This window comes from Cetorhinus maximus, chromosome 14 (assembly GCF_964194155.1).
Source record: "Cetorhinus maximus chromosome 14, sCetMax3.hap1.1, whole genome shotgun sequence".
Taxonomy (NCBI): Eukaryota; Metazoa; Chordata; class Chondrichthyes; order Lamniformes; family Cetorhinidae; genus Cetorhinus; species Cetorhinus maximus.
The window spans coordinates 108,401,489-108,420,471 of NC_135892.1; the positions used below are offsets into that span (position 1 = coordinate 108,401,489).

Below are 18,983 nucleotides of genomic sequence, written 5' to 3' on the forward strand. Positions count from 1 at the left end.
TTTCCTTCTCTAAAGGACATTAGAGAACCAAATGGGTTTTTACAACATTTGACAATGGTTTTAATTTCCAATTTTTATTGAATTCAAAGTTCACCATCAGCTGTGGAGGGATTCAAACCCGGGTCCCAGTGCATTACCCTGGGTCTCTGGAATACTAGTCCAGTGACAATACCACTACGCCACCACCTCCCTGTCCCTCCTGCAACAGAAACAGTTACATATTCAGTCAAAGACATTTAGAATTAGAACTGCATGAGCTGTTAGATCCTTTATTATCTTTTCTTAGCAGACTTCCTCTGCTGGTACATATGTGTATGGTAGCCTCAAGGAGACAAAATGCACATGACAATTTTCAATACGCTATGTGACTCCAGGCCCTCCGCAATATAGTTGACTCTGAAATGGCCAAGCAAGACACTCAGTATTCAAGATGGTCATTCGCCACCACCCTCTGAAGGCAATGTTACAGCTACAGTTCACACAGGGAGTCCGGGTTGCTGTGGCAACATGCAAGTTGTAGTCTGGAGCTATGGACAGTGATGGTAGAGGCTCCAATGTTCTTCCCGTCACATGGCTGACCAGGAATCACCCCCATGCTCTTGCTGCCTATCGCTGACGTGTGTTGGAAGGATTTTGTTGACTCAACCTGCTTGTCCGCTTTATAAATGCACCTCCCTTGGCCATCAAGTTCTGGGTGGAACTCAAATGTTGGAGCTCCGGACCCCAAGGCAGGGTCACTGCCCACTTTGCCACAAGACCTCCCTCCTCAAGGGCAATAAGGACGGGCAATAAATGCCAAACTTGCCAGCAATGCCCCACAGCCTGTGAATGAATAAAATACAATTGCAGGTAGATGATATCGAATTTATATCAGTAGTGAGGGAACTGTCAACGTAAGTGCAGGGGTGTGATGTTCAATGAAACAGTTCCCAGGCTGGTGAGTTCCACCATTATAATGGAACAAGAGCGGGTACAGGAGGAGAATTTATTCAATGTTACTCTACCTTGTGTTTTTTTATTCATAATTTCAGATGGGATTCCCTCCAGAGAACGCACCAACCACCCAGGTAGTTGCCTTGTGAGGCTCTTCAGTTCTGCAGTTAAACTGGAAGTAGACAACAGGTCTGTACTTGTATTCCAGGTTAAAATATCCAACCATTTGTGTTTATAAATTTTACCCAAGGATTATAAATTCGCTCTTACCCTTCTGGTAAGTCCCTCATCGAGGATGGTATTAAGACATCGATAAGTGCCTGTGGGAAATGAAATGACCTGTGAATATTTCAGATGTCACATTTGACCCAGTGCTGGAGAGTCCTAATTAGACACATTGAGTGCTGAGCTCAAACCTATCTGGGGAAAAAAATACTCAAGTTTGAAAAAAAAAAATCACTCCAAAAATGTGAATCTATTATTTCTCTTTCATAAACCAACTAGTTTTGTCTCTCTCTCTGCTACTTTTTGGGTTTATTTTGAAACTGCGTTGGCCATTTAAAGGTGGAATCACATCATCAAGGCCCTGTCACCTTAAACTTAATAGCCCAAGTGGGACTTTGGTATGCTGAAGCTGCCAGCAATTCATCCACACTATTCAAGTAAATGGTCAGAACAGAACATTCTGGCTTCTGCTCGTGTGGGATAATTTGCAAGCCATTTAAAACCCATTCGTGCAGACAGTCAGCTCAGGACCAAGCAGGTCATACAGCCCCTTTCACTTGCAAACAAATCCTAAAACCGGGAACAGTGGCATAGTGTGAACGTTACTGGATTAGTAATCCGGAGACCTGCACTAATGCTCCGGAAACAAGAATTCCATGGCGGAATTTAAATTCAATTAATTAATTTTTAAAATCTGCAATCTCAGTAATGAAACCACCGGTCCACTCATGTCCTCATGAGGAAAAGGAAATTCACCTTCCTCACTGGTTCAGGCCTACGTGTGACTCCAGACCCACAGCAACGTGGTTGATTCTGAAATGGCTTAGCAAGCCGCTCCGTTTCAGGGTAACTAGAGATGGGCGACTAATGCTGGTCTAGCCAGTGATGCCCACATCCCATGAAGGAATAAAAAAAAATCTACACAACACGGGGTAACAAAGCACAGCTCCCTCAATTACAGGTGCACCTCAATCTTCAGAAGCACCTCCCGAACCTCATCACCTCTAAGGGCAGCAGGTGCATGGGAACGTCACACACAATCCCCATGTCAACATAAATCACTGCTTGTTCATCGCCACTGGATCAAGATCCTGGAACTCCCCACCTAGAAACACTGTGCGAGCACTTTCACTACAGGAAATGCAGCAGTTCCTAAAGAAGGCCCACCTTCCCACAAACCTCTCTAGCGTAACTAGGCATGGGCAATAAAATGCCAGCAATGCCTACCTCCCAGGAATGAATCAAATAAAGGCAGGTATATTCAGCCAACAAAACTGATGCAACAATTTTACCCCTTGTTCCTGCACCAAACTCGGAGACAATACTTTGATTCGTTCTCTGGGGCTGACGCTTTTCCAATATCTAGCCTTGAATGAAAGCTCAGCTGGATTTGACATAATGTGTTCACTTGCTCAGTGAATGAGAGGGACACAGCTGTTACCTTGTACAGAATGGAATCGTAAAAGCCGACTGTATCAACAATGAGCTCCTCCCTCAGCAGTGAGTGCAGGTGATCTGGTAACCCTTGCCAAAAGTGCAGCAGCAAGCTGGGAACCTGTGACGTTGGGAGTGAGAGCAGCTGTTTGCAACAGGATTCTGAATCCAATAAGCAACAGAATCAACAGAACATACAACCATGTGAATTAGGAGCAGGAGTAGGCCATTCAGCCCTTCGAGCCTGCTCCGCCATTTGATAGGATCATGTTTGATCTGATTTGTGGCCTCAGCTCCACTTTTCTGTCCCCCCTGACACCTTTTGACTCCCTTGTTGGTCAAGAATCTATCTAACTCAGCCTTAAAAATATTCAACGATCCAGCCTCCACCGCTCTCGAGGGAAGAGAATTCCTCAGACCAGTGACCCTCTGAAAGAAAAAACATTCCTCCTCATCTCAGTCTTGAATGGGTGACCCCTTATTTTCAAACTGTCTCCCTCCCACAAGGAACTTTGCATTTAGATAGCACCTTTCCCCTCCTCATGCATTTCACAGCCAATTGATTACTTGTGAGGCGTACTCTCTGTTGTTTCAGGAGCTAAGTGCAGCAGCCACCTCGCACACAGGACGATCCCACAAATGACCAGTTAATCGGTCCTGGAGATGCTGGCCAGAAAATCAGGACAACTCTATGCTCCTTGGAACGGACCCATGGAACCTTGATCCTGAGCCAGCAGACGGGGCTTTAGTTGAACATCTCACTTGAGAGACGACGCTGCCAATTGAGCAGCTCTCAGTCCGCTGCAGTGTCAGTGTTAGATTATGTGCTCAAGTCTTGGTGTGTTGAACCCACAAAGGCGAGTGTTTGAAAATGTATTGGCAAAGCTGAGCCTCCAATTGTCTTGAAACGCACTAAGAACACTGCAGAATGGGGCCAAAACGATGACCCAGCAGATCTTAAATAAACGGCTTAATCATCGTCGATCAACAATGAACATGTTTCAAGTTCCCAAACTTCAGAACTGAAAACTCACTCCGTTTCACTGCTGTCAACACCGGATTTTCCCTCCCGCGTGGGGGTGTTTCCCAACTCCGGGAAAAAGTGGCCCGGAAGTTGGGATTTTCATTCCAGGGTGGCGGGATTCTCTGGGAATCCCGTACCCCCGGAATGAGTGTGGTGTCTGCTGAGTGAGGAGGGGGTGCTGGGCAGAAAGCCTGCCTCAGTGCTCCGGCACTGTTGAAGTTTAACAAAAAAACCAATAAAACATAAAAGAGTCCACCAGCCCTCACACCTCACACCCCCTCATACCCCAACACACTCCCCATGTCCCATCCATACCAGCCTATGCCCCCACCCAACTCCCCATGGCCCCTCATAGCCTCCATGCCACCTCATGCCCCTCTGCCCACCCCCATGGCTATTTATAGTCATAGCCTCCATGCCAACTCATGCCAACCCATGTCTGCCACCTACCAATCTTCACCCTTACACCCACCATGCCAACTCACCCAGTATCCACCACGGGCAGACAGAATCACAGGATCACACAGTGCAGAAGAGGTCCTTCGGCCCATCGAGTCTGCACCGACACATGAGAAACACCTGACCTACCTACCTAATCCCATTTACCAGCACTTGGCCTTGAATGTTTAACTTGAATGTTATGACGTGCCATGTGCTCATCCAGGTACTTTTTAAAGGATGTGAGGCAACCCGCCTCCACCACCCTCCCAGGCAGTGCATTCCAGACCGTCACCACCCTCTGGGTAAAAAAGTTTTTCCTCACATGCCCCCTAAACCTCCTGCCCCTCACCTTGAACTTGTGTCCCCTCGTGACTGACCCTTCAGCTAAGGGGAACATCTGCTCCCTATCCACCCTGTCTACGCCCCTCATAATCTTGTACACCTCGATCAGGTCGCCCCTCAGTCTTCTCTGCTCCAATGAAAATAACCCAAGTCTATCCAACCTCTCTTCATAACTTAAATGTTTCATCCCAGGCAACATCCTGGTGAATCTCCTCTGCACCCCTTACATCCTTCCTATAATGTGGTGACCAGAACTGCACACAGTACTCCAGCTGTGGCCTCACCAAGGTTCTATACAACTCCAACATGACCTCCCTACTTTTGTAAAACCTCAGGAGCCATGCTGAGATGAAATAATACAAAGTTCTAAGTACCTATTGCAGGTTTTTAAAAAAAGACACTGTCATTCATAAAAACCCATTTACTACATTTACATTCCTTCAACTACATATTCCCTTATAAGAACAATTATTTCATTCAAGTGCATAATGCCTTTCAAAACTAAGCATTGGAATTCAAAGTCCCACTTCAAAGAGACTATGACTTGGAGCTGTCAATCAAACTGTGCAGACACCGTATTGTATTAATGTAAGGTTGTGAAATCAGTCAGCACTAATCCAGTAATGGTAACCCTCAAGGCTTATGTCAACAGATAGAGTGAAAGAGCAAGTAATGATTTTTTAAAATCAGACATTTTTTTTCCTCAAAGATTTAAAGGGCAGGAGTTTTAAATGCCTTGACAGTTGCCTTTTATAGTTCATTTTGACATTTGTGACAGCTCCAATGACTTTGACAGTTAATGAGTTTATGCACTTTTTATACACATTCATGCCTACTTTTAACAATCCCAAAGGGCACCTTACCTTTCCCAAGGTAAGGTGCACCTGACTTGCCCCAAAGGATACCTGAGCTCTCCAAAAGGGCACTTGACCTCCCCCAAAGGTGTCCCAGCACAATATCAAAAGGGATAACCCACCTCTTCGAAAGGGTACCTCACCTCTCCCGGGGACTCCACAAAGTTCAAACCTGCTCCTACCAGGTCTTACCTGCATACGTCTTGTTTCATGCACCTGGGTCACCAAAGTGAGGCGTGAGGGGAAGGCAGCTGCTAATTTATATGGGCAGCGCATATATGTGAAATGAGTATGCACAAATCCCGACCCGGCTCTGTTCCTGCCCTCGGGAATATCGTAGGTGCTGTGTTTGGGGGGTGGGTCTTCTGATTTTTGACCTCTTCTGACATTTTCGCAATGGTGGTGAGGCTCTCCGTAATTACGAAAATCCCGGCCTCCCCTTCTTCCCTATCCGCTCTCCCCGTTCCTACTGGAGCCGTGGGTTAACCCTCCTGAATGCAGGCCCTGCTTTAAGAGGAGTAGGACTCTTAACCCTGTGCTGTCCCCACGCCCCGTCCCGTCAATCCCTTGGGCCTTCCAGGCGCCTTTCATTTATTACGGGCAGCGTCCGTGCCTTCGTCCCGCCGGTTAGTGAGGCTGGCCCCAGGATTCGCCGATGGGTCGGTGTCCGGGCCCATGGATCAGACTGGGGTCTCGGCCCACCACACTTCTTGTGCTGGGTCACACAGCTCAGAATTTAGGGGGCAGTGAATTCCTCATTTTGTCATGATCATGGGAGTCGTTGAGCTGGGACTATCCCTCCCTGCAGGGTGAGGGGGAAGGGGGCACTGGGACTGGCGTTTCCTTGGGCCCTGATGCAGCCCCTGGGAGCAGGACAGGGATCAGGTCTGCTCCTCAATCTGGACAACCGATGGTGACGTGAAGAGTAATGGAAACCTGAAGACGTTGTGAAGGAAAGAGGACAAGAGACTTGTAACAGGATTAGGGAGGGTTATAGACCAGCCCGAACTGGAATAAAACCAATCACCTCATCAAAACTGGCGGCAATGACTGTATCCAGGATCCTCTGAAAGTGTATTTGATACATGAGCAGGAAGGCATTCACCTAAGGTAAGAAAGGGTGAGCGTTTATACAGTTCCTTTCGTGAACTCAGGATGTCCCAAAGCATTTTACAGCCAATGAGGTGCTCTCTGAAGTGTAGTCACTGTTGTAATATAGGAACCACGTTAGCCAGTTTGCACACATTGGCAACCAGGTTATCATTTGGTCAGGACACCGGATAGAACTGCTTGGTTCTCCTTTGAAGATGGTGCGATGGGATCTTTTGCGTTCCCCCGAGAGGGCAGATGGGACCTCAGCTTTAATATCTCATCCAAAAGGCAGCACCGAGGACAGAGAAGCACCCCCTGCACTGTGGCACTGGAGTATCACTCTGGAATTCTGTGCTGAATTCCCTGGAGTGGACTTTGAACCAACAACCTTCAAACCATCAGGTAAGAGTGTTACCCACTGAGCTAAAGCCAATACTGGGGGGTGAGCGAACTTCAACCGTATGGATGGAAGTGTTAGACCACTGCAAGCACGGGCAGGAATTACGCAGAGCTCTATAGCAAATGAACGCGGCAGTTCCAGTCCACGAGATTAAGGCAGTGGCAGCCAGTGAGATAGTGAAATGAACCAAAGGTCCTACCAACACCAAGGCAAAATACGGCAGATATTGAAAATCTGAAAGAAAGAGCGAAAATGCTCAGCAGGTCAGGCAGCATCTGTGAAAGAATGACCAGAGTTAACGTTTCAGGCTCTAATAACAAACAGGCCATCGTCCTGAAACGTTAAATCTGTCTCTCTCTCCACAGATGCTGCCCGGCCTGCTGAGTGCTTCTTGGATCTCCTGCTTTTATTTTATCTCCCACCAACAAGTGGAACCGAGGGGAAGCTAGATAAACACGTGACAGAGAAAGGACGAGACGGATATGTCGATCGGGTAGATGAAGTAGGGATGAGAGGAGCCTCGAGTGGAGTGTAAACACCAGCATGGACCAGTTGGGCTGAATGGCCTGCTTCTGTGGTTGTAAATGCTATATAATTTTATGTAATAGCAATTTTTTCCTGCCAGGTTCACCTCCACCTCTCTTTAGCGCAGTGAATTCGTTCTTCAAATCTCCACACCATCTGTCTTACAAACGCCCAATAAATGACTCAAAGGATGGGCACTGTCTAATTATTGCCCCTCTCCCACAGGATAACCGTCCTGTGCCCATTCTCTCCCATTCAGTTACAACTGTGAAGTTTGCTTTACCTCCTCATGTCTAAGCTCGTCGCTCAGAATTAAGCTTTCAGCATCTGGGAAGTCTGGTATAGCATCCCGATTTTGGAACTTAAAGTGTATTTTCTACCCGTTCCCTACCACAGAAGAAAATGTGCAGTCACTGTGGTAATGCAGGGAATGTAGCAGTCCATTTGCACACAGCAAGATCCCAGAAGCAGCAGTCTGATGACTAGATAAACTGCTTTTGTAATGTTAGAAATGAAAGATAAACATTAGCCAGGACACCAGGGATAATTCCTCTACTCCTAAAGTGTCACCAGTTGCCTCCAATGCACCTGGGAGGGCAGATGGAGCCATGGTTTAATATTTAATAAGACGGCACCTCTGACAGTGTAGCAGTCCCTCAGTACTGCAGTGGGAGCGTCAGCCTAGATTTTGTGCCCAAGTCACTAGAGTGGGATTTGAACCCACAACCTCCAAGCTTAGGCTCCATCTGGTGGACACATGCAAAATTACATTATACAATCTAAAATAAGCTAGATGGCCCCTGCTGACGCTCCTTCACATTTATTTCCCCTTGGGTGTAGGAGCTTGAGTGGCAAAAAGGAGAGACTGATGAGGTTGTTTGCCAACCCTCTCGGTCCTGCATGGCTTGTAGCACTGAGAGATTAAGAAAAAGTGACAACAATGAAACAGGAGTTACAGATTCAGCACTAAAAGTAGGTACAGCCTAAACTGATACCATGCTGATGGGATTATTTTAGCCAAAGCAAGATGGCAGGATCGACATAGGAACAGTAAAGGCCATTCAGCCCCTCGAGCCTGCTTTGCTTTTCAATTAGATCATTGCTGATCTGCACATTAACTTTGTTTACCTACCTGATCTCCATTGCTTTTGATATGTTCAACCTACTAAAATGACCCTTACATTAAAGCTGTGTTGATGAGCTTGCATTTTGAACCATCACTACCATGGCCACTATAATAAGGAGCTTAGTGAGAGGATTTAACCCAATTTCGAGAGCTCTTTCAACATCCTGATTTTACTTTTAAGTGTTTAATTCTTAATACTTGTACTTTTCTTACCTCAGTTTCAACTTTGGTGCCTGAAAATCTTAAAATTAAAAGAAAGGTCACAGCTAACTACAACAAAATAAAATTAATCAAACTTTATAGAACGCCTGAGATGTATCACATTGCTTCGTTGAGTGAAATACAGTGAGTGCTGTGCAGGAAGGTATGAGGAACTGTTGGCTAGCTTTAGCTTAAATAATCAGCTAATGGTTATGTACTTTCAATAATTAAAAAAAACTCAAGTTGTTGAATGTACCTCGAGAGTCAGATTTTTCCCTTTTTAATTGAGATGGTAGTACTGAATCATTGAGTCATAATGGCACAGAAGGGGACCGATTGAATCCATGCCAGTTCTTTGTAAGGCAATCGAATCAGTCCCATTCCCCCACTCTATCACTGTAACCCCTGCAAGTTTATTTTCCTCAAGTGCCCATACAATTTCCTTTTGCAGTTATTCGTCATCTCTGCTTCCGCCATCCCCATAGGCAGTGAGTCCAGGTCGTCACCATTCACTGTGTAAAAAAATCCTTCCTCACATTCCCCCTACATCTCTGTCCAAGACCTGAAGCCTGCATCCTGTAGTCCTTGTGGTGGTGCTGTGTTACAGTTCACTCAGGGAGTCCAAGCTGCTGTGGTAACATCCACTTTTACATGCATGTTGTAATCTGGAGCTATGGACAGTGATGGTAGATGCTTCAACATTATTTCCATCACATGGCTGACCAGGAATCTCTCCCACTCTTACTGCCTGCTGTTGGCGTGAGTTGGAAGGGTTTTTAGGTTGATACTCAACCTGTTTTTCTGCATTATGACCACGCCTTCTCGGTCATCAAGTCCTGGGGTGGGGCTCACATCCAGAACTTCTGGCTCAGAGCCAGGAACACTACCCACAGCACCATACAATGTCCTTTCTAGTCCTTGTACTATCAACTGCACAATGTTCAGCACCAATTGCAACTCTCCAGATACTGAAGCAGTCCATGTCCAAATGCAGCAAGACCTGTAGAATATCCAGGCTTGGACTGACGAGTGACAAGTAACATTTACGCCACACAAGTGTCAGGCAATGACCATCTCCAACAAGAGAGAATCCAACCATTGCCCCTTGATGTTCAATGGCATTACCACCACTGAATCCCCCACTATCAACATCCTTGGGGTTACCATTGATCAGAAACTGAACTGGACTAGCCATATAAATACTGTGGTTACAAGAGCAGATCAGAGGCTAGGAATAGTGCAATGAGTAACTCACCTCCTGACTCCCCAAATTCTGTCCACCATCTACAAGGCACAAGTCAAGAGTGTGATGGAATACTCCCCACTTGTCTGGATGAGTGCAGCTCCCACAACATTCAAGAAGCTTGATTCTGTTAGGGACAAAGCAACCGCACTTGATTGGCACCACATCCACAAATATTCACTCCCTCCACCACCATCTCCAAGATGCACTGCAGGAACTCACCAAGGCTCCTTAGACAGCACCTTCCAAACCCATGACCACTACCATCTAGAAGGACTAGGGCAGCAGATAGATGGGAAAACTACCACTTAGAAGTTCCCCTCCAAGTCACTCACCATTCTGACTTGGAAATATATCGCCGTTCCTTCACTGTTGCTGGGTCAAAATCGTGGAACTCCCTCCCTAACAGCACTGTGGGTGTACCCACACCACATGGACTGCAGCAGTTCAAGAAGGCAGCTCATCACCACCTTCTCAAGGGCAACTAGGGATGGGCAATAAATGCTGGCCCAGCCAGCGAAGCCCAGATCCCGTGAATGAATAAAAAAAATTAATGGGAGCAGCTTTCCTTTATCTACCTTATCTAAACCTGTTATAATCTTGTGCATCTCTAACAAATCTCCCCTCAAGTTCCTTCAATCCAAGGAGAACAACCCCAGCTTCTCCAACCTAACCTTGTGACTAAAATCCCTCATCCCTGGAACCATTCTGGTAAATCTCTTCTGCACCCCCTCAAGGACCCTCACATCTCACATCCTTCCTAAAGTGTGGTGGCTGAAGGTTTAGAACTAAGCACAAAAGAAAGGGTCTGTCACAGTCAGATGGTGAAACCTGGAATGACCTCACTATGGTTTCACAACATTCGCTATTTTCGTTTTGGATTTGCACTTTTAAAAAATATTTATTTTTGCCAATGTGATTCTCAGCAGCTTCAAGTGGGGAACAGAGTTAAAATGAAGCCCTTCAGTTAAAATCAAGCAGTCCTCCAAAGCTCTTACTCCTCAGGTTTTTCCTGCCTTTGGGGCTGGCACACTCGGTGTCCTCTCTTCCCCTTTAAAACCTGGGCAGCCATCCCTTTAAATCCAGCTTCAGCTCTCCTTTGTTTTTATAATTCATTCATGGGATGTGGGCTTCGCTGGCTGGGCCAGCATTTGTTGCCCATCCCTAGTTGCCCTTGAGAAGGTGATGGTGAGCCACCTTCTTGAACTGCTGCAGTCCATGTGGCGTAGGTACACCCACAGTGCTGTTAGGGAGGGAGTTCCACGATTTTGAGCCAGTGACAGTGAAGGAACGGCAGATATATTTCCAAGTCGGATGGTGAGTGACTTGGAGGGGAACTTCTAGGTGGTGGTGTTTCCCATCTATCTGCTGCCCTTGTCCTTCTAGATGGTCGTGGTCATGGGTTTGGAAGGTGCTGTCAAAGGACCCTTGGTGAATTCCTGCAGTGCATCTTGTAGATAATACACACTGCTCTACTGTGCGTCGGTGGTGGAGTGAATGAATGTTTGTGGATGGGGTACCAATCAAGCAGACTGCTTTGTCCTGGATGGTGTCGAGCTTCTTGAGTGTTGTGGGAGTTGCACTCATCCAGGCAAGTGGGGAGTATTCCATCACATTCCTGACTTGTGCCTTGTAGATGGTGGACAGGATTTGGGGAGTCAGGAGGTGGGTTACTCATCGCACTATTCCTAGCCTCTTACCTGTTCTTATAGCCACTATGGCTAGTCCAGTTCAGTTTCTGGTCAATGGTAACCCCCAGGATGTTGATAGTGGGGGATTCAGTGGTGGTAATGCCATTGAACATCAAGGGGCGAAGGTTGGATTCTCTCTTGTTGAAGATGGACATTGCCTGGCACTTGTGTGGTGCAAATGTCACTTGCCACTTGTCAGCCCAAGCCTGGACATTGTCCAGGTCTTGCTGCATTTGGACATGGACTGTTTTAGCATCTGAGGAGTCACAAATGGTGCTGAACATTGTGCAATCATCAGCGAACATCCCCACTTCTGACCTTATGATGGAAGGAAGGTCATTGATGAAGCGGCTGAAGATGATTGGGCCAACGATACTACCCTGAGGAACTCCTGCAGTGATGTCCTGGAGTGAAGATGACTGACCTCCAACAACCACAACCACCTTCCTTTGTGCTAGGTATGACTCCAACCAGCAGAGAGTTTTCCCCTGATTCCCATTGTTTTGCTAGGTCTCTCACCTCACCTCAGGAGTTCAGCTCTTTTGTCCATCCTTAACAATAGACATAAGAAATAGGAGCCGGAATGCAATATATAGCCCCTCGAGCCTGCTCCGCCATTCAGTAAGATCATGGCTGATCCTTTCCCATCTGCTTCCCATATCCCCTGATTCCATCAGAAATCAAAGTCTATATACATGCATATCCCAGCCTTCAATATATTCAACGATGGAGAATCCACAATAGTCTGGGTTGGAGAACATCAAAGATTCATAATCGTTTGTGTGAAGAAATTTCAGCCCGAAAAAGTCACCCTTATCCTGAGGCTATGGCTATGTGATTGGCTAGGATTGTGGTGCCTGACAGTGGATGTGAGTACTGTACCTTGTTAGGCCGCATCTACTGTACACTGACTGATAATAAATGGAAGGCTCCTTAATTCCAATACCGTAATAATGATACCTGAGAACAGAAAAACAAACCCTTTATGGCATTCCATCATTGTCAGCCTAGTTTGATGTATGGAATTCCATTTGCAGTTCAATCTCTCATTGGAGCATTCTGTCTGTGCATTGTCAGTCCAGTAAATTGATTGTATTCTGCACTGCAAGCTCAATAAGTCATTGCAGGGACCATATAGTACTCAAAATTGAATAGCTCCAGCTTTTTTATTCATACTTGAGATGGGAACATTGCTGTCAAGGCCAGCATTTATTGCAGATCCCTAAATTGCCCTTGAGAAGGTGGTGGTGAGCCGCCTTCTTGAACCGCTGCGGTCCATGTGGTGTAGGTACACCCACAGTGCTGTTAGGAAGGGAGTTCCAGGATTTTGATCCAGTGACAGTGAAGGAATGGCGATATATTTCCAGGTCAGGATGGTGAGTGAGTTGGAGGGGAACTTGGAGATGGTGGAGTTCTCATGTGCCTGTTGTCCTTGACCTTCTTGATGGTAGTGGTCGCGGGTTTGGAAGCTGCTGTCAAAGGAACCTTGGCGAGTTGCTGCAGTGCGTCTTGCACACACTGCTGCCACTGTGTGTCCGTGGTGGAGGGAGTGAATGTTTAAGGTGGTGGATGATGGCCAGCTGTTTTAAATTGGATTAGCGTCAGGCTTTGTGGCTGCTATTGGAGCTGCACTCATCCAGGCAAATGCCTACAAATATCTTGGAACCACATTACCGTTCTTTCACTGTCACTGGGTCAAAGTCCTGGAATTCTCTCCCTAACAGCACTGTGGATGTACCTACACCACATGGACTGCGGCTGTTCAAGGAGTCATCAGCTCACCACCACCTTCTCGAGGGCAATTAGGGATGGGCAATAAATGCTGACCTTAATAAGCCAAAAGTGAATCTATAAAAACAAACAGAGTACAAAAGAATTCTGGTACTTACTTCGATTGACCTCTGGTGCCAAGTCTTCTGGTTTTCAGCTTAGTGAACTGTTATTTTATCAGCTGTAAATGAGGAGTTCTCAGTTATACTGAAAGGTTGATGAAAAGCATAAGAAATAACAGCAGGAGTAGACCGTACGCCCCCTTGAGCCTTCTCTGACATTCTATAAGATCATGGCTGATTTCCTACCTCAACTCCACTTCCCTGCCCCATCTCCATATCCCATCTTTTATTGTGAGTAATTCCAGTTGTAGAGTGACATTAACATCTAAATGTCTCAAAACACAAAATCTAGGCTGGCATTCCAGTCTATTACTGAGGGGGTGCTGCATTGTCGGTAGCACACCATTTGCACACAGCGATATTCCACGAACATGCATGATTGATTGATTGATTTTTTGGGGATTAAGGGGTATGAGGATAGTGCAAGTTGAGGTAGAGAATCAACCACGATCTTACTGACTGGCAGAGCAGGCTAGAAGTGCCGAATGGCCTACTCCTGCTCCTATTTCTTATATTCTTCTGCTCTATGTTTGACCTTGAGGGTTCAGAATCCAATATTTGGTACTCACTTTGCCAAAGCTCGCTGCGCTGACTGACTTGAATTCGCTCCTCTGGCAGAAGTCCTGGTAATGGCTGTACAGCCACACACCGGGGGAGACACATGCCCTCCACACACTCGTAGGTGTCCAAAAGCCTGGCAGCAAAGTGCGTGTCAGTGTTATCAACACGTCTCGAGGAGAAGAGCAATCTAGAAAGAAGGTTTAGAAAAGAAGGCAGCGACACGGTGAATGCTCCTACTTCTGAGCCTGTCTTAGGCTGCGGGGCCTTTATCCCCTCCTGTGTTAAAGACCACCTCAATGGAGCACAGAGAGGCAAACCTGGTGGGAAAATTCACACACACACACACACGCCTAGCAGAACCTGCCTGATTTTTCATCCACTCATTTCCATCTTTGGTACTTGTGCACGAAGATTGTCTTTGGGTGGAAGTCACCTTCCTGACCCCACCAGAATTAAGCTCCGGGAGGGAAGGTCCATGGGGTGGCCTTCCTGCCCTGACGCCAGTTGAGGCCCTGAAGTGGCCAATCAATGACTCGTCCCACCACCCGCTGGTATTAACCCAGCACGACAGCTAAAACTGAGCGGCCAGCTTTTCACTGCCGGCGGCTGGAGGAGGATGGCCCTTTGATCAGAGGCACTCGGCGCCAGGGGACTGGACATCAGGAGGCGAGGTGGGAACCCGCTGAGAGCCACCTACTGCCCTCTGCACTCCTCTCCTCCACCGGCCCCCATTGCCCTGCGAAACCCCTCCCCCCCACCCCCCGCCATTACTTACCTGCGTGGGTCACTCTGCTATCCTGGGGGACTCTGGAGCTTGTCTTTCCAGAAGCAGCCACGACCTCCCTTGCGGCGCTGCTGAGCAGAAGAGCTGTGGCCTCTGATTGGCCGTTAGTTCTCAGGGTGGGAGAATTCCGCCCTGGGGGCCTTGATTCAAAGGGAAGGCCCAGCGCTGGCCTCGGCACTGCCTGATTGGCTTATGGCGGGCCTTCCCAAAAAAAAGGCAAAGTGCGGGGCCTCTCGCCGGCAGGCGAGGCCCCCGACACCTCAACAAAATCCTGCCCCAGGCATTAGAAATTAGGAGTATATTTAGAATAAACAAATATTTAGCAGTCAGCGTGAAATAAGTAAAGGAACAGGTGAGTGCTGTAAGTCTCATTTTACTGGAAACCGCTTAAGATTTTGTTTCCCTAGAAACAGAGCTAATGGAATAATTGTTCTTAGGTGATGACAGCAGCTAATCCAAAAGGGGCCCATAGCCCCTAGTGAGAAAGCAACTGGGCAGATACACAGAGCAAACAACCACATTATCAAACTATGCTGGGCTTTTTGTTTAACTTGCTTATTTAGACCACTTGCTGAAATTCCTGAGTTAATTAGTGTGTGGAAGTAGCATAGAACTTATTTTAATAAATCGCTCCATGGTTCAAACAGTTTGACAAGAAGAGTCATACGGACTCGAAACGTTAACTGTGTTCCTCTCCGCAGATGCTGTCAGACCTGCTGAGTTTTTCCAGGTATTTTTGTTTTTGTTTTTGACAAGAAGGATACAGGGCTGAATGGTCATTAATGAACAGCTCATTAACAGACCTGGTGAGCAGCTTTGGGGAACACGCAGCTGATGGTGGAACAGACACAAATAATGAAACTCCTGTAAGTTAGATTTGAAGGCGGGAAGTGGAGTGTTTCTTGGAAGAATCGAGTGGGCCACGGGGAACAGCCTGGGATGAGGTAAGATAAGATAATTGATCAAGGTAACACCCACAAACACCCACCCCAACCACCGCCACCCCCCTCAACACTCACACACACACACACACACACCCCTGCTGTGCGACACAGTTAAATTTCGGCATCTTTCCTCTGCTGAATATGAGCCTCACTCCGTTTTTACTTTACTGAGTCTTTACTCACATCAAACAATTGATTGGGGTTCAGCTTATCTAAAACCCTGAGGGGACGGTTTCCAACATTCAGGTGCTAAAGTTGGCCAAGGGATGGGCTCCTGAACTGCAATGCTGGTTTAGCCTGCACTTACTTTATCTTGGTACAGGAATTGAAATGTGCATTGCTAACAGCTGCCCGAGGGCTCATTAAGGACCTACCCCTCGAAATGCCCGCTCGTGCTCATTAAAAGGCTGCATGGTATTCTGGTGGCCAGGCCTCGTTCTGACGCTCCCTCCTAACGGCGACCAGCTGTTTGTGGAATAAACGCCACTTTGATGTGGTTTCCAATGTTACTTAAAGGGACCCTCGCACTTCCATTTTCACTTGCTGCCAGAGCTATGAAGAGGGTTCCGGAAACACATCCAGAAACTTTGCCAAGAGCGCACTGACATTTGAGCAAAAGTTATTCTGCAACTTCTCTAAAGAATTCACCTAACAAGAGTGAGTACTTTACTAATCCAACTTATTGGGCACACCATTGGAGCCTCTATAGGGGAGTCCTGGTTAATGGGCTTCTTAATAGGATTCCCCCTTCACCTGGACAAGAAATGGGAGGAGAACATGGAACGCATCAGAGCAGTGCAGGAGGGAGGATGTGTGGGGGGGTGAGGTGGCATTCTTCTCCCCTGCAATGTACAGGACATCCCTTCTCCTCTGAACTGTAGCCAGTGTAGAGATAGAATTGGAATTGAAAGCACACATGTGGTTGCTGCTGAGCATATTGTAAACAAACTTATTGTAAACAAACTTAATGTTTCCACTGAAGATGTGTCTGCGGATCAACTCTATCATTAATAGTAGCAACTCGGCCAGCCTACAACAAACTGGTGTTGAGGATAAAACAGGATTAAACGGAAGAAATAAAGTTATAAAGAAATCAGCACTGTACCTTGCCCATGATTGTAAGTAGCAAGCTCCATTAGAATTGTTATCCTCTCTCAAAATGCCACAATTTGGGAGAATTCATCCTTTTGAACCAGCCACAGATGATTGATCTCAATACATAGAACACCTCACGTTCTTTTTTCAAGCGAGTGAAATTACGAGGGAAGAGAAGAGGCGAGCAATCCTCTTGAGCACTTGTGGGAGCAAAACCTACAGTTTGATTCGAAGTTTGATGGCACCCAGTGCCTCAGATTCAAAGAATTTCGATGAATTGGTGGACGTCATGAGGGACATTTTCAACCCAAGCCCTCAGTTATGATGCAGAGGTTTAGGTTTAATTCACAAAATAGAGCCCTGGGTGAGACAATTGCTACTTGGCAAATCTAAAGTAGCTAACAGAATATTGTGAGTTCGGTATGACTCTGAACAACATGCTCAGAGATCGTTTGCGTGTGGTGAGAAAGATGACACTATTCAGAATAGATTATTGCCCAACATGAATCTGGATTTCAAGAAGGTACTAGAGATAGCTCTGGCTGTGGAAAGCGCTGTAAGAGATTCACAAACAATACAGGGTGCGCAAGATGGTGCAAGGGAGTGAAAGGATTTTGGGAGTAGGTTGGAATGTGGAATTGAGGTTACAATCAGATCAGCCATGATCTTATTGAACGGCAGAGCTAGCTCGAGGGGCCGAGTGGCCTACTCCTTCTCCTAATTTGTGTGTTCATATGTTCACAACAGCAATTCAGAAAAGGTTCACTCGACTGATTCCTGGGATGAAGGGGTTGTCTTATGAGGAAAGGTTGGTCAGGTTGGGCCTGTATCCATTGGAGTTTAGAAGAATGAGCGGTGATCTGACTGAAACATATAAGATCCCAAGGGGACTTGACAGGGTGGATGCTGAAAGGATGTTTCACCTTGCGGAAGAGACTAGAACTAGGGGACACAGTAAAATAAGGGGTCTCCCATTTAAGATGGCGATGAGAGGGAAATTTTTTCTTTCAGAGAGTCTTGTGTCTATGGAGCTCTCTTCCCCGGTGAAGACAGGGTCATTGAACATTCTTAAGGTAGAGGTAGATAGATTCTTGACTGACGAGGGAGTCATGGGTTATCAGGGGTGGGTGGGAATGTGGCGTTTAGGCCACAGTGAAATCAGCCATGATCTTATTGAATGGTGGAGCAGGCTCGAGGGGCTGATTGGCCTATTCCTGCTCCTAATTCATATGTTCGTATCTATGTTCATATGTTCCTTGCCTTCGGTGGAAGTGTGTGAGGAGCCCACTGATGCTGCTTCATGAAAATTGTGCCTAATCAGCACTTGAGTGCTGTTTAGCGCCTCTTAGCAAATTCAAAAAATGGCAACTAACAATTAAGACCAAAATCGTTACAAAATCCAGATATTCAAACAGACATACCTTATAAGCACAACATCCATATAGCGCCTGTTTTTACTGTTTGACAAAAATAAACACCTTGAGATTCCACTAAAGTCTCCCCTGAGCCACCTTTACCTCAGTGTAGCCCTGGTAGAAACCTCTTGAACTTGAACCTTCTTTACAGACAACTATGATAATGCAAGTTCTGTGTTCAAACCTCAGAGCAATAATCCTGTTGCTAGCTAATTGCCAATAATATGTAAAAAAAAGATTGGGAAATAGTTGTTAAATTTCTTTCATTACCATTTCAGGGCAGCTGACTGTGCATTTTTGGTGACCCTTTGAGGCAAATGGAATCTTGTTCTGAGGTAGGATCATCTGTAAAGCAACAGTAGCTTTGTTAGACGTCAACCTTCACAAGAAAATGTTTCTCTCAATGCAATGGCTTTGGTGGGCGTTCAACGTAGCTTCACCACCACAATGCTAGGATTTAAAAGGTTAAGTTGAGGACAGGTTGCAGAAACTTGACTTGCATTCCCTTCAGTATGGCAGTTTAAAGATTGATCTAATTGAGGTATTTAAAGTAATGAAAGATTTTGATAGGGTAGGTAGAGAGAAACTATTACCTCTTGATGGGGGAATACAGAACAAGTGGATGTAATTTTAATATTAGTGTCAGATCACTGTCGCTGGGTCAAAATCCTGGAACTCCCTCCTAACAGCACTGTGGGTGTACCTACACCATGTGAACTGCAGTGGTTCAAGAGGGCAGCTCACCACTGCCTTCTCAAGGG

At 46.3% G+C, this 18,983-nt stretch overlaps 1 protein-coding gene across 1 annotated transcript; it reads right to left on the minus strand.

Annotated features, from left to right (window-relative positions):
* Positions 1 to 238: 238 nt before the first annotated feature.
* Positions 239 to 18,248, minus strand: LOC144689341 (DNA-binding protein RFX6-like). The gene is made up of 7 exons (XM_078556374.1): positions 18,229 to 18,248; positions 12,414 to 12,491; positions 8,610 to 8,637; positions 6,281 to 6,358; positions 1,204 to 1,253; positions 1,005 to 1,105; positions 239 to 822 (listed from the first exon to the last, which is right to left on the minus strand). Exons 1-7 carry the CDS (start codon positions 18,246 to 18,248, stop codon positions 767 to 769), a joined length of 411 nt encoding a protein of 136 aa, XP_078412500.1. The 3' UTR covers positions 239 to 766.
* Between the last annotated feature and the right edge of the window lie 735 nt (positions 18,249 to 18,983).